General features: G+C 40.4%; 1 protein-coding gene across 2 annotated transcripts in view; it reads left to right on the top strand.

The window, feature by feature from the left end:
- AAGAB (alpha and gamma adaptin binding protein) overlaps positions 1 to 14,320 on the top strand; it is a 52,545-nt gene extending 38,225 nt beyond the window's left edge. Inside the window, exons 6-10 of one of the 2 annotated variants that reach the window (XM_038580788.1) lie at positions 6,245 to 6,327; positions 7,175 to 7,271; positions 11,194 to 11,298; positions 11,762 to 11,811; positions 12,473 to 14,320. In XM_038580788.1, the coding sequence (XP_038436716.1) occupies positions 6,245 to 6,327; positions 7,175 to 7,271; positions 11,194 to 11,298; positions 11,762 to 11,811; positions 12,473 to 12,550 (413 nt within the window). In that variant the 3' untranslated portion in view covers positions 12,551 to 14,320. The remainder of the gene's footprint in view (positions 1 to 6,244; positions 6,328 to 7,174; positions 7,272 to 11,193; positions 11,299 to 11,761; positions 11,812 to 12,472) is intronic. The other variant, XM_038580789.1, reaches the window with a different exon arrangement.
- Positions 14,321 to 15,379: the final 1,059 nt, after the last annotated feature.

Here is a 15,379-nt window from a genome sequence, read left to right as displayed (position 1 = left end):
AGAATATAATACTGAAAATATTTAACAGGTCATTTAAGACACTTTAGGGGTGTGGCCATGGAAATTCTTAATATTGTAGCCATGTGTATACATTTGAAGTAAACACTTCTCTGTTTAGTGTTTTATGCTTGCAGCCTCTGTCTGAGTCATATACAGCTGTCAGATTTTTCAGCATCCTTTGTATATTTAGCGCTATGCTGAAATTTCCCTTTTAGCCCAGGTTTTCAGTTGTCCAAGTATTTCATGTAATACAAGTCATAATTACTTGTGTGGAGTACATTTTATGTTTCTATAATAATACCATGCTTTTAGATCTATGAAGAGGTATCCAAACAATGTCATATATATGAAATGTTCTGGAAACTTCTTATAAAAAATATATAAGTAGAAGCTCCTCCCCAAGGCACTTCAAATCTTTATTTTAGAGGCTATAGCTTTGTTTCTGACACTTCTGGAAGAATTCTGTGCTAATGACCAGCACCACTAGATTTTTTTTTTTTTTTAATGATACCATACTTTTTAAAATCTAGTATTCCACAGGTGCTATGTTAGTAATCTGGAATTGAATTAGATGTTTTTAGGACTAGAGTTTAATATACTTACTGTGTGCTCCAGAATGATTTATTTTATACCACTTGACAACTTTTCCTTTTCTGAAACTCAGAAGCTCCAGAAGAATCAGTTCAGTAGACGGGTTAATTTAGCCCTTCCAGATTAATCTAGTATTTTGTGGCACCATTAAACCAGAGATGCTAGAGCCAGTTTCACCAATTACCTGCTAAAGGAATAAATTCTTATCAGGGATGGTGTTTCCATGCCCTGAGTCCTGGGGAGAAAAATCTGGCAAACAAGGAAAGTTTTATGTAGTCCTTTCCTATGAGAAAAATAGTTTAACAGTGGGTGCACATGGGCAGAATTTTGCTAAACACGTTTTCAACCAGGCAGGATTGAGAGTTTCCTTAAAACTGTAGGTGTATAAAATATCATCCAAGTTTTTTTGAGCAACATGAATATGCGAGCAATCTGCTTTGGATGAACAAAAATGAGTTGTTTTTCTAATCATGAAAATTGATGTTTCTAACCTTAAAATATAAGCAGTGTACCATAGTGGACTGTCAGTTTGATTTCTTTTCTCTGTTGTTTATAAGAAAATTCTGAGCAAAAATCCTTCCAGCTTATTATAATTAGCCTGATACCTGATTATAAACTTGTAGTCATCTGTGAACCTTAAAAGGATTAGGAAATTTAAGGTTCTTGTTTTTCTTTTTAGTAATTAAAAAAAAAACTCAGCTGATTCAAAGTTACTATAAGAGGCTAAAGAGTGCCTCTTCATAAAATCACAAGCTTCTAGAACAGAAAGGACCTTAACAACCACGAATAGCATTCCTCTTATTTTACAGAGCAAAAAATTGAGATGCAGAAAGATTAATTGCCCCGAGGTCACACTGTAGGCCCAGCCAGGAGTGAAATCCAGGGTTTCTGACTGGTAGCTCAGTTCTCTTCCCATTATTCAGATTTTTTCACCATCATATCCATTATTAAAAGTGGGGCATTCTTTTTTGTGATAAAATACACATGGCATATAATCATTATATTAAAAAAAATCTTTCAGTAGGTAAACACGTGAACATGAAACAAAAATCAGAAGGCACGCAAGGGTTCATGGTCTGCAGTGCTGAGTCTAGCTCCCTAACTCCTGTCCATCCCAGACACCCTCCTTGGAAGCAGTCACTATAAAAAATGAGGGATTTTAAATAGGTTGTTTTGATCTAATCACTTGCCTAAACTGACACAATATTGCATTATTCTTCAGGGATTGCAGCTTGGCCTGCCAAGTTTAGGTAATGCCCCACAGAGGAAAAACATAAGCTGTGAAATTGGAATATGGAGAGATTTGTGATTTGGATTTTGAAAATTACCCCAAGCCCCGTGTATTTCCAGTAATAGAAGTGAAAGGTCTCTTACAGCAATTCTCTGTTACTTGGATAATGCCTTTTGTACGAAGAGTCTCAAGTATACTATAGGAACTTTCACAACATCGAAAATCCCTGTCAGAGTATTGTATTGTATACATCTGCTTTGAAATCTATAGCACATTGACCAAAAAAGAAGGAATTATGCTGATGTTTAAATAAACCTCGTATAGCCATGGGTGTGAGACACCACGTGGCTCTACTTCTCTTGGCCTCTGAGCCTCCACTGATGACACCTTAGTGCTTGGTGTCAAGCACTTGATGGGGCACACCCAAGCATTTGGCCTAGAACGTTCCTGGCAGAGTGAGCAAGTTGGATGAGGAGGTGAAAGGGGATGCAGGAGTATGTGGGCACCATACGCCCTGCTGCCACCGTTGGGGTATGGCGTGAGAAAAGCAGCAGGTTCTTGGTGCCACCCAGCACCTTGGTAACCTTAAAAACAGCTACTGGGTTGCTCGTGTGCGCAGCTGCTCATGTGGTGAGAGGTGAGGTGAGGCTGGAGAAAGCTGTGGGCCTCTGCCTGGCATGCCACGGTCAGGCCTCCGGTCTGGTGTAGAAGACAAATCTCTAAGGAAGGAGGAGGACAGAGGCTGCGAGTGTTTCTCTTTCCTCAAAACCTCTGTGTGACTCTGGTGATTTAAAGAGCTGAGAATAGGTTCAGGGAAGAGGGAGAGAGGAAAGACAAGGGGAAGGAAGTTCTTTTTGAGAGAGAAATTCTTTGACTTGTATACCATTAGACTCTTGGATTGTGGGTTTCACATTCTACTCTAAGGTGGTGGTTTTTTCCCCCCAAAACTTCCTTGATCCTAAGATTCTCCTGGAATACTTGCTAAAAGTTCAGCTTCTGGGGCATCTGGCTGGCTCAGTCGGAAGAGCATGCCTCTCTCTTTTCTTTTTCTCCAACTAATATCATCTTAAATGAAGTTAAAAGTGTTTTCTTTTCTTTTAAATTGTTTATTTAAATTCAGTTCAATTAACATATACTGCATTATTAGTTTCAGAGGTAGAATTTAGTGATTCATCAGTTGAATATAACACTGATGCTCATACCATCAAGTGCCCTCCTTAATGCCCATCACCCAGTTACCACATCCACCCACCCATCTTCGCTCCATCAACCCTGTTATTTCCTATGATTAAGAGTCTCTTATGTTTGCCTCCTTCTGTTTTTATCTTATTTTTCCTTCCCTTCCCCTATGATCCTCTGTTTTGTTTCTTAAATGCCACATATGAGTGAAATCTATGGTATTTGTCTTTCTCTGACTGACTTCACTTAGCGTAATACTCTCTAGTTCCATCCACATCATTGCAAAAAGATTTCATTCTTTTTGATGGCTGAGTAATACCCCATTTTGTAGATATACCACATCTTTATCCATTCATCTATCAGAGGACATCTGGGCCCTTTCCATATTTTGGCTGTTGTAGACATTGCTGCTATAAACATTGGCGTGCAGGTGCCCTTTTGAATCACTATGTTTGTATCCTTTGGATAAATACCTGGTAGTGCAATTGCTGGGTCATAGGGTAGTTCTATTTTTCACTTTTTGAGGAACCTCCATACTATTTTCCAGAGTGCTTTCTAGGTACATTCCCACCAACAGTGTAAGAAGTTTCCCTGTTCTCCGCATTCTTCCTAACATCTGTTTTTTTCCTGACTTGTTAATTTTAGCTCTTCTGACCAGTGTGAAGTGGTATCTCATTGTGGTTTTGAAACGTATTTCCCTGATGCTGAGTGATGTTGAGCATCTTTTCATGTGACTGTTGGCCATTTGTATGTCATCTTTGGGGAAATGTCTGTTCATGTCTTCTGCCCATTTCTTGACTGGATTATTTTTTGGGTGTTGAGTTTGAGAAGTTCTTTATAGATTTTGGATACTAGCTCTTTATCTGATATGTCATTTGCAAATACCTTCTCCCGTTCTGTTGATTGCCTTTTAGTTTTGTGGACTGTTTCTTTTGCTGTGCGGAAGCTGATCTTTTTTTTTTTTTTTTTTTTTTTTTTTTTTAAGATTTTATTTTACTTATTCATGAGAAACAGAGAGAGAGAGGTAGAGACACAGGCGGAGGGAGAGGCAGGTTCCCTTTAGGGCACCTGATGCGGGACTTGATCCCAGGACCCTGGGATCATGACCTGAGCCAGAGGCGGATGCTCAACCACTGAGCCACCCCAGTCATTGCCCCTGTGTGAAAGTTTATCTTGATGAAGTTCTGATAGTTGTTCATATTTGCTTTTGTTTGCCTTGCCTTTGGAAATGTGTCTAGCAAGAAGTTGCTGTGACTGAGGTCATAGAGATTGCGGTCTGTGTTCTCTAGGATTTTAATTAGTTTATTTTTTTTTTTTAATTTTTATTTATTTATGATAGGCACACAGTGAGAGAGAGAGAGGCAGAGACACAGGCAGAGGGAGAAGCAGGCTCCATGCACCCGGAGCCTGACGTGGGATTTGATCCTGGGTCTCCAGGATCGCACCCTGGGCCAAAGGCAGGCGCTAAACCGCTGCGCCACCCAAGGATCCCTGTTCTCTAGGATTTTGATGGGTTCCTGCCTCACTTTTAGGTCTTTCATCCATTTTGAGTCTATTTTTGTGGATAGTGTAGGAAAGTGGTCCAGTTTTGTTCTTCTGCATGTGGCTGTCCAATTTTCCCAACACTGTTTGTTGAAGAGACTGTCTTTTTTCCATTGGATATTCTTTCCTGCTTTGTCAAAGATTAGAGAGTTGAGGGTCCATTTCTGGGTTCTCTGTTTTGTTCCATTGATCTTATGTGTCTATTTTTGTGCCAGTACCATACTGCCTTAATGATCATAGCTTTGTAATACAGCTTGAAGTCTGGAATTGTGATGCCTCCAGCTTTGGTTTTCTTTTCCAACATTACTTTGGCTATTTGGGGTCTTTTCTGGTTCCACGCAAATTTTAGGATTGTTTATGCCAGCTCTGTGAAAAATGCTGATGGTATTTTGATAGGCATTGCATTGAATGTATAGATTGCTTTGGATAGCATAGACATTTTAACAATATTCTTCCAATCCATGAACATGGAATGTTTTTCCATTTCTTTGTGTCTTCCACAATTTCTTTCATGAGTATTTTATAGTTTTAAGAGTACAGATCCTTTACTACTTTGGTTAGATTTATTCCTAGCTATCTTATGGTTTTTGGTGCAGTTGTAAATGGGATCGATTCCTTGATTTCCCTTTCTGCTGCTTCATTGTTAGTGTACAGAAATGCAGCTGACTTCTGTGCGTTTTTATATCCTGTGGCTTTGCTGAATTCCTGTGTCAGTTCTAGCAATTTTTTGGTGGAGTCTTTCAGTTTTTCTACATAGAGTGTCATGTCTGCGAAGAGTGAAAGTTTGACTTCTTCTTTGCTGATTTGGATGCCTTTTATTTCTTTCTTTTTTTTTTTTTTTATTTCTTTTTGTTTGATGAGCATGCCACTCTTGATCTCAGGCTTGTGAATTTGAGCCTCACATTGGGTGTAGAGATTACTAAAAATGAATAAATCAACTTGACAAAAAATAAAAGTTCAGCTTCCTTGGCATCTGCCCCAGAGGTTGTGCCTCAGTAAGGTCTGAAGTAGGGTCCTTGAATACCTGGGTAGTTTGCATAGATGTTCCAGGTAATTTTGAGGAATGCAGTGATCAGGGCTGGTGTGTACTGTCATCAGTTCTAGATGTGCTGCTCCAGATTTGCCCTCCATTGTAAGTACAAACATTGAGAGTATGGGGTGCCTTAAGTGCAAATGGCTATGTATCACAAAATGAAAACTTTATTTAAAAAAAAATTATGCATGTTCCTTTTCCCCTGATAATAATGCCTTTGTGTTGCTTTTTTAAAAAAAAAATGTTTCTGAACACTTAAAACATTGTTTAAAACACCAGAATGCTGGTTCTAGTGATTGTTGAAACATGAGTGTGGTTAACCTTTGCGAAGGAACCCCTGAGTGGTCTTGTTTGTTGTAATGGCCCTGCCACTATATTTGACCCAGACCTATGTCTGTGAGTTCTTAAATTACTCAGAATTGAGAGAATATGGTAATTGCTAGTGACTTCTTTTTTTATTTTTAAGAAGTTTTTATTCAAGAAAATTCATATTTTCAAATAATTATTATGAAGAAAATGCAAGCATGAGTAAGATATTGTCTGACAGTAACAGTTTTATAATTAGAACTTTTATAATGAGGAAATAGCCACTGTTTCTTCATAATGGTCATTTTAACATTTTAAAATGTAAATAACACATTTCAGTGATTGTATTGTTTTCTTTTCAGATAGGAACCAAGGCTTTAGCCTTCTTAGCTCATTGGCTGGAGCAAACCATAGCATTGGGTCAGCAGAGACGTGTCATTCAGAGGTAAAGATTCTTCCCAAATCCTTTCATGCTTTAGTTTTCATTTCTCTTTGTCAGTATGAGTCTTTATACCATTTATCATTTTTTTTCCTTTCCATTTGAGAGGCAGCAGACAATAGTAAATGAAGGATAAAAAGAGAATCTAAAACAGTCATCTTGTGCCTGGTACCTGTTGAGAGAAGGCTAGTTCAGCATTAAAGCAATAAGCTCTTTAAGATGTTTGCAATTTGGGCTGTTCCATGACATTTTTTTGCTAGAGTGCTTTAAAACATGTGCTAGGATTCCTTTGAGACATAAAGTTACCTCCAGATATTTATAAAATAAAATTGATGGTTCTTTTTCAGTCCTTACTATGTATGAGGCCCTGTACCAATCTGAGGCAGGGTCCCTGCCCTCAGTGGGTTTCCTAGTCTGACTTCAGCCTTCTGTTTCAAGGACTTTGGTTCAGGTATACTTTGGTCAGCATGCCGGCTCCAAGAGCAAATAAAAGAGTACCAGATTGTATTCCCAGGCATCTTTTTCATCACATTTTGAGTAAAACATGGCTCTTAAAGGAAACAGAAGTCAGTTTTAATAGCCAAGAATAGCAGCAGAATCATAACACTTTGTATTTTTTCCTTGAGGGAAAATACTCCTGACTTAGTGAATGTTTAGCCTCTTATTGTTACTATATATATATATATATATATATATATATGACATTAATCCTTCTTCCATCTCTCCTTGTCTGTAGCTCCTATTTATTACTACTTCTCTAAAGCCAACCAGGAGTGGAAGTGTGAGCCTTTTTGGCTTTAGTTCTGAAATAGCCTACTATTAAATTATTGCTTGTGTGTCTTTTCCTCAACAGCAGCCCCGTTTGCCAGCAGCAGCTAGGACTGAATCTCTCTTGGAGCATCGGGGTGGTGCATCTAACACAACAGACGCTCAGCCTGATAGCATCGTGGGTAAGTTCCTCCTCTGACTGCCAGGAGACAGCTCTGTGGAACTTGGAAGAGGTGTGGGACATAAATCATCCAGGGGGAAATTGACTTTAAACATGAACAAGGGAAGAAAATTGATAATGTACCCCAAGTGAATGTAAGCCTTATGGACAGCTATCAGAAAAGGAGGGAGAATAACCATATAAGCAATCTGTGGGTACCATTTTCTCTCTGATTCGTATAGCAGGATCTTGATTCAGATAGACAGAACCAGGTGGTGAAACAGCTTTATATCTCCATATTCCAGTTTTTTTCATAGTATTTAACAGTTGGCAGAATTGATGGTAACAAGAATAATACAAGTGTATAAGCCCTTTCACATCCTTTGAAAGTTCTTTTATAGCCACTTTCTTGTGTTTGGTAATGAAATTTGGCAGAAAAGTTATTTTATGGATATTAAGCTGAAGCCCAGAGCAGTGTAATAACTTGTCCAAGAGTATCTAACAAGAAGGTCCTGGAGCTGAAACTAGAATCCATTCTGGTGTCTAAAAGCCAAGAAATGTAGTTTACAATAACTGTAAATGTCCCTTTGTTGGGCAAATACTGATATCTCTGCTCTCTCTTTGTACCACAGAGGCCCCATGTGCAGAGTTTTCAAAACTCTTTTTCTGACTAGAAGAGAGTCCATGTAGAAAGTGGTTGGTAATAGAAACATATTAAGAAGGAAAAAATTACATATAATCTCTTTTCTGTTTAGTAAATTCACCCTGTCTTTTCACTTGGGTCCTTCCTATTGGCTTTAGACCTGCTAAAGTCTCTGTCATTAAAAAAAAAACAATAACCACACTTTAGGAGGTAGGGAAGACAAGAACTAACCTAAATAACCTGGGGAAACAGCATTCTGACTGGGTACCAGTAGGCCCAAAACAGAAACAACTGAATGGAAATAGTGAACTCTGCTTAATACATTCGATTGTCAAAGCAGTATGGTTTAGAATATGTAATTTGTAATTACATATGTAATATGTAATGCTTCAGGGTTGAAAAAATAAAATAACAGGGAATGAGAGGTAGGTTTCTCACTTTCCAAGAAACTGCATGTAAGGAAAGGAGAAGGCTTAGATGAACCCTTTGGTACTGGGCTAGAACTTGAAGGTATTAGCATGATGATATACTTAAAGTTAGAGCAATAGAGCAATAAACAGTGATGTGCATATGCATGTGTTAGTATGCATGTATGTGTGTGTGTGTGTGTGTGTGTGTGTGTGTGTGTGTATATATGGATTATATATATATATCCTATCAGTTTCCACTGAGAGGGCCTGGAAGCCCCCAGCTCGAATAGCGGTTGACACCCTTAGCATTTATTTTTTATTTTTACTTTTTGAAAGATTTTATTTATTTATTGATTGATTGATTGATTGATTGACACAAAGATTGAGAGAGAGGCAGAGACACAGGCAGAGGGAGAAGCAGGCTCCATGCAGGGAGTCCGATGTGGGACTGGATCCCGGGTCTCCAGGATGACACCCTGGGGCAAACGGCAGCACTAAACCTCCGAGCCACCGAGGCTGCCCAACACCCTTAGCATTTAGATCTTGCTTTTAATACATCTTCCAATAAAGGATCCACTTGGAGAAGTGATTGATTCGAGGGCTAGGGCAGGAAAAATGCAAGGTGATGAACCTAGTACCATTTCACGGGGCCAGAAAGTAAGGAAGGTACTGACAAAAATGATGGGGATGTGTTGAAAAGGCACCGAACCAACCTGGGAGAGCTTCTAGGGGCCAACACTGGAACAGTTTGACCAGCAAGAATGAATTTAATATTGGGCTGCAACCCATAGAGTAAAATAAATATCTGTGAATCCATACTAGTATAAGAAATAACTGGATTAGAAAGGACTGCTCTTCCTTATAGCAGAATTCTAATTAATACCTGTAAAAGAATGAGGGAAAGACAAATCCTCACCACACACCACAGTAATAAATGTTGTTGTGGCCAGGATCCACTGATGAATGTGAAAATTAGTTGATGAAAGTTTTAGAAGAAACATGACATCTGCATCTTCCAAAGTATCTCTCCCGAGATATTTACTTATTACAAAGACGAAAATAGTAACTTTGCACTGAAAAAACCTGTCAGATAGCACTTCCAGTGGCGGTAAGCCTCACCAGCTATAAGGCGCCCGGACATCACGTGCTGCCTAATAGGGGCACCGGAAGGGCTCATCATGTTTCCGGTCTCTGCCAGAGGTGCGTAACCTCAGTCTCATAGGAAAACTTCAGACAAACCCATATCAGGGGACAGTCTACAAAATAACTACCAAGGACTCTTCAGAAGTGTCAAAGCCATGACAGACGAGGAAAGGCTAAGGGATGGTCACACACTGAAGGAGATGATACAGATCTGGTGGCCAAATGCTGTGTAAGCTTCTGGAACAGGGTGTTAGTGAGAGAGCTGACAAAGTTTGAATGAAGTCTGCAGTTTAGTTAATAGCACTGTACCATTGCTAACTTCTTGATGTGTATCATTGTACCATGGCTAGGTAAGATGTTAATGCTAGGGGATGAAGGTGGAACCCTACTGCTTTTGCAGCTTTTTTTATAATACTACAATTATTTGAAAATTAAGGGAAAAAAAAGGCAAGACTCTACCAACAAGAGTAAAACACATGTCAAGCCCTGCCCCTGTCTCCCTCCTTTCTTTAATAAGCTTTCTAGCCCTCACCACACAGTACTCTTGAGCTCACTCCCACCAAGCTTTTGCCCTATTTACCACTCAAACACTTCACCAGCAACCTCCAGACCACTAAGTAGATACTTCCCAGTCCTTATCTTGACCCCTTGGCAGCATTCAGTATTATGGATCAGTCCCTTTTTAAAACATTTTCTCTTGCTCACCCAACACTTCTCCCAACACTTGGAGTCCTGGACAATTAGGTTCAAATCATGGCTCTTCCAGTAGTGGTGAGATGATCTTGAGTTAAGTTATTTAGCTTCTGTGGGCCTTAGTTTCCCTTTCTGTAAAATAAAAATTTTCCTCATAAATGCTTTTGCAAACATGAAATGAAATCACCAGGTGCCAGGGTGGCTCAGTCCATTAAGCATCCAACTCTTGATTTTTGACTCAGGTCATGATCTTGGGTTCATGGGATCAAGCCCCACCTTTGGGCTCTGCACTCAGTGGGAAGTCTGCTTGAGGATTCTCCCGCCCACCTCACTCCGTCCCTTGGCTCATGTGCAGTCTCTCCCTCTCTAAAAAGTATGGGATGAATTCTAGGGAAGGAGACTTGTGAGCTGGGCTGGCTAGGGGAAGGTGTTTGGCATGGAGTGGAGAGTGAGTGAGAATTCTGATTAAAGACAAATTTTGATGAAGAGATAACAGGCTGTGGTAGAAATAATAAAGGATTTTAGCTCTACTTCTGAGTAGCTGTAATTTTAGATGAGTTCTTTTTTTTAAAACCCAGCCTCTTCGTGTGTAAATTGCAGACATTGGTATCTGTCCTATCCCCACCTTACATAGTGGCTGTCAGTAATCAATGTGAAAATATTTGTTGTATGGGAAAATATGGTATAAATTCCAGACATCTATTGTTGATCATTGCATCTTAGTGGAGAGTGGGGTCTTTAGAGTTGGAAACACCTGAGTTTCCAAGTTCACACCAGTTGTGACCTTGAGCAAGTCACTTCAACTCAAAGCTCTAGTTTTCTCATCTCAAAAATTAAACAGTATTCTTTGCCTCGGTGTAATGATGTATGGATAAAAGAAGTTGCTCTGCATTGGGGAAGGCCAACTAGCAGCCCAGGAGGGGGAAGGCTGGAACACATGGGGTATTCATTCAGCGAGGACTCCCATCAAAGCGAGGATTGATTGCCTTAGGACTGTGTAGTTAGCACACATGTGAGTGATAAATTGCAAATAACGTGACACATCCTTTTTTCAGATCCCATGTTAGATCTGGATATTCAAGAATTAGCCAGCCTTACTACTGGTGGAGGAGATTTGGAGAATTTTGAAAGACTCTTTTCAAAGTTAAAGGAAATGAAAGGTAATTGGCTCCATCGTGTCTAACACGTTCCCATCTCGGTGCTCCTCTATTTTATATAGTAGGATTTTGTTTTTTAACTGTTGATTGGATTCCATGTTCTGGTCTCAGCTGTCTGTGGAGACACTTGGTGACTGGGGGACCATGCCATCTTCTGGTAGAAATTCCCTGGGGAAAGTTTTCCTCTTTCTTCACTCTTCCCTCTTTCTTTGCCATCTCTTGCCTCTCTTGGTTTTCTTTCAGTGTGTCTCATTAACCTGGAATCAGTAAGACCCCTCTGCCAATTTACTCACATCATCCCCATGTGGAAAATCGGGAAGACTTAAGCTCCCTAACATCTGTAATGACTACTCCATGAGTATTTGTCTTTGAACCCCGTCTCCCATCTTCTAGTGTTAGAACATCCATACACTCCAGACTCTCCTGTGCTATTAGATGAATTTCTTAAGATATATTTTCCCCCTAGACAAGGCTGCGACGCTTCCTCACGAGCAAAGAAAGTTGCATGCAGAAAAGGTGAGACGATCAGTCAGGTATTTATTGAGTATCTACAAAAAAGTCCAGTGCTGTTAGAATTATGTATCACACTCATTGACTTCTATTAAGTGTCTCAGTGTGAACTTTTCATTGGGTATTAACTTGGAACGAATTGAATGTTTACACAGTAGTGATATAATTGCTGTAGTCAAACCCAGATTTTTCAAATGTATGTTGAATGACATGGAACTTTCATTGAGACTCAGGATGTTTGCCTTCTTAACTGTTGGGCTGGAAAACTCTTAGTCGTTTGTTTTGTTTTGTTTTGTTATTACCAACGCAACACATGTTCTTGGCAGGAAATGTACGTGGTTTATGGTATTTCATTGTATGAATGTGTCCTAATTTATTTATCCATTTCCCTTTTGGACATTTAGGTCATGTGCATTTTTTGCTTCTATAAATAGTGAAGCTGTGCATAACCTCATACATCCATCACCTTTGTATAGAACTCTGATTTTATCCTTAGTATAAATTTCTAGAAGTCCCTCATCAGGGTATGCAAGGGTTTTTGATATATGTGGCTGGAGGGCACAGTAATAGAATTTTAGGCCTTGATCAGTTCAACATATTGACTGACTCATGAAACAAGCTGTAGTGTAGCTGTGGCCTAAAATGTGTTGCATGCTTCTCTCCACAGGTGGCCAAAGCCTTCTGGATGGCAATTGGGGGAGACAGAGATGAAATTGAAGGCCTTTCATCTGATGAAGAACACTAAATTATTCGTGCTAGGGTCTGTCTGAGATACTTCCCTGCTCCACCCAGTTCTATTTTGCTGAACTTCCCATCACCATGTTGGCCACCTGACTTAGTTCTAGGGCCCCCTTACTTTTAGTTTTTAATAGAAGATAGTAGGGCTTTTCTCCCTTGGTATATTTTAAGGGAGTGAGGAGTATAACGACAACAAGGAGTGAGGGTTTTTCAAATACACCATTTCTAGGAACAGGAGTGAAATGAGGCTCAGCAGCCTGTGTGATTTGCCCAAGTTGAAAGAGAAGGCCACCACGCCATTCCCGGTCCACCTTTTATGTAAATGTCCTCTGCAGTTACACTCGATTACTGCAGATCAGGAGCTGGTGCTACCTTTCCTAGGACTTCTGGACTTTCTGCTTTCAGGGAGCTTGCTGCTCTGAGCTTTGATGCTTTCGATGGCAGGAAAGGGTGCAGCTGCTGATTTGATTTGTGCTGTAGTCGAGATGGGGCCAGAGTCAGTGGACCTCAGGTTAGTCTCTAGCTAAAAAATGCCTCTGGACATTTCATCTGAAATAGAGGGTCTCAGCTCACACTAGACACTAGAAATTACTGAGAAACGAGTGTGAATTTTTAGACAATGATAGAGGAAGCAAAGGTGTCCTTCTCTGGTAGAGAAAACAAACCCATCTACCTTGCTGGGTTGCTGTTGTGGGGGTACAGGCAGGGGTTTTTGTTTAAAAGAGAGAAGGGAACTTCAGGAATTCCCGGTTCTGGGCCATTGAAGCAGTATATGATCGTATCCAGAGGCTTTTGCATTAGTCTCGCCAGGAAGAAACTGTTCTTCCTTAGAACTCTTGAGATGTCAGAGCTCTGCCATCACACTTTATACCCCCAAAACAAGGCAGTTTCCCGCCTCTCTGTCTCTGAGAGCCAAACAGATCACTGCCAAAATAGTCATACTGCAGTGTGGGTGAGCCAGGAAAGGATGTGAAAGGTTAGGCAGTGAAGCTCTGAGGACCTATGTTACTTCCAGGGCTGGGGGGACGAGTGGGGGCAGCCCGAGGGGAACTAATTGCCAGAGGGAACGTTTCCAAAGGAAGGGTGGGAAATAGAGCAAATTTAAAAAAATCCCTATTTCTGTGTTTGTAGATACTTGGTAATGCATGCCATTAACCTTCCCTGTGGTAGTCCCTGCCACGGTTCTAGACTAGTGCCCCATGGCTCTAGACTGACTGGGATGGTGCTGGCTAAGAACTGATCCTGGCCTACTATGGACTGTGAACTCCTTAGGTTACCAGCAGAAACAAGTTTCATCCTCCCCCTCCCCCGGTGCACCGCCTTCTAAGCACTACAGAAAGAATGGCAGGAAGAGTGGAATGCCTCAGGTTCTGGACCAGGGCAGCTACCAGGAGGGAAGGTTTCAGTGATTGGAGCATTCAGGAAGAGCTGTCATCACAGGCAACATTGGCAGTTACCTTGCTTGGTGACTCTTTTTTTCCCCCTTCCTTTTCTTTTTTCCCCTCTCTTAACTATTGTAAAGGTCTTTGAGACCATAGTTGATCGCCAATTCCATCATTGTTTCTTTGAGGTGACATTAAGCTATTGATTAAGAATGTAAGGGAAGTTGGCTCTGGGATTGCAAAATGAAAGACAATGTTCTTCTCAAAACATAAAGGGTTCCAAAAAATACATCAGGTCACATGGTTAGGAAAGACAGATTAGAAAAAGCTATGAATGTGATTTTGTGGATTGAACAAAGCCAGGTGATTAAAAAATGATTTATTTATAAAGTCTACTAATGTGTGTTATGATTTTGTTTTTTAGTATTGGATATGTTGGGGGAAGCCATACTTTCAGATTAGGCATAAATAGTGAATAATCGGAGACTTTGTCAAACTCACAGTTTTGGAATCAACCACGTATGTATAATATCAGCTCACCTTTTCAAGACCTCAGCTTTCTGGGGCTGTTGGCCCCTTCCAGGGGACACAGGGATGAAAGTGTCCAGTGCTTGTCCACTAAAGGTCCATGTTAAGAAGAGTGATCATGAGCTAATAGTGCAATAAAAGTTGCCGTTTACCAGGGCACCTGGGCGGGGGCGGGGGGTGGTCTCAGTTAAGTGTCCAACTCTTAGTTTCAGCTCAGGTCATGATCTCAGGGTCAGGAGATCGAGCACTGCATGGGGCTCTGTGCTGGGCATGGATCCGGTTTAAGGTTCTCCCTCTGCCCCTCTCCACCCCTCTCCCTCTCAGGAAAAAAAAAAAGTTGCAGTCTATCCAACATGACCTATGCACGCGCCAACACAAGTTACTATGGACTGTCTGGGATTTAAAGTGAGAGACTCGTGTTTTTTTTCCCTGCAACATTTCTCTCTTTGTGTAACACACAGGCACATAGTAGGTCCTGAATTTTTGGTTTTGATTTGCATATGCTAGTTTGATGAAATTGATCACAAATTTGAAGGTCCAGAGTGTTGGAAGGTAGGGAGAGACAAAAATAAACTTCCCCCCCCTGAGAAAATCATGTGTTATGTAATAATTTTAGAGTGATGAAGACATAGATATTTTTATAATTTTAAAATGTTATCCTGCCAGAGTATGAGAAGATTGACAGAACCAGTTTGCTTTCTCTCTATTTATAGAACTTGGCCACATCTAATTCAGAGAAGCAAGAGATTCAGGGACGCTAGACTTGGATGGCTGAGTAATATGGAATGTGGTTCAAGGACCATCGAGCATGTCAGGCCATTGCTGCAGACTACTTGTAACATGTGAAATGTGATATATGGCTGCCTTCCTGTACCCACTGTGGAGAGGTGAGGATAAATATCTTCGCCATAAGCTTGTCAGATTCC

Source organism: Canis lupus, chromosome 30, assembly GCF_011100685.1.
Source record: "Canis lupus familiaris isolate Mischka breed German Shepherd chromosome 30, alternate assembly UU_Cfam_GSD_1.0, whole genome shotgun sequence".
NCBI classification, from domain to species: Eukaryota; Metazoa; Chordata; class Mammalia; order Carnivora; family Canidae; genus Canis; species Canis lupus.
Note: the sequence above shows the minus strand (reverse complement) of the source record. Positions and strands in the feature narration are given on the sequence as shown.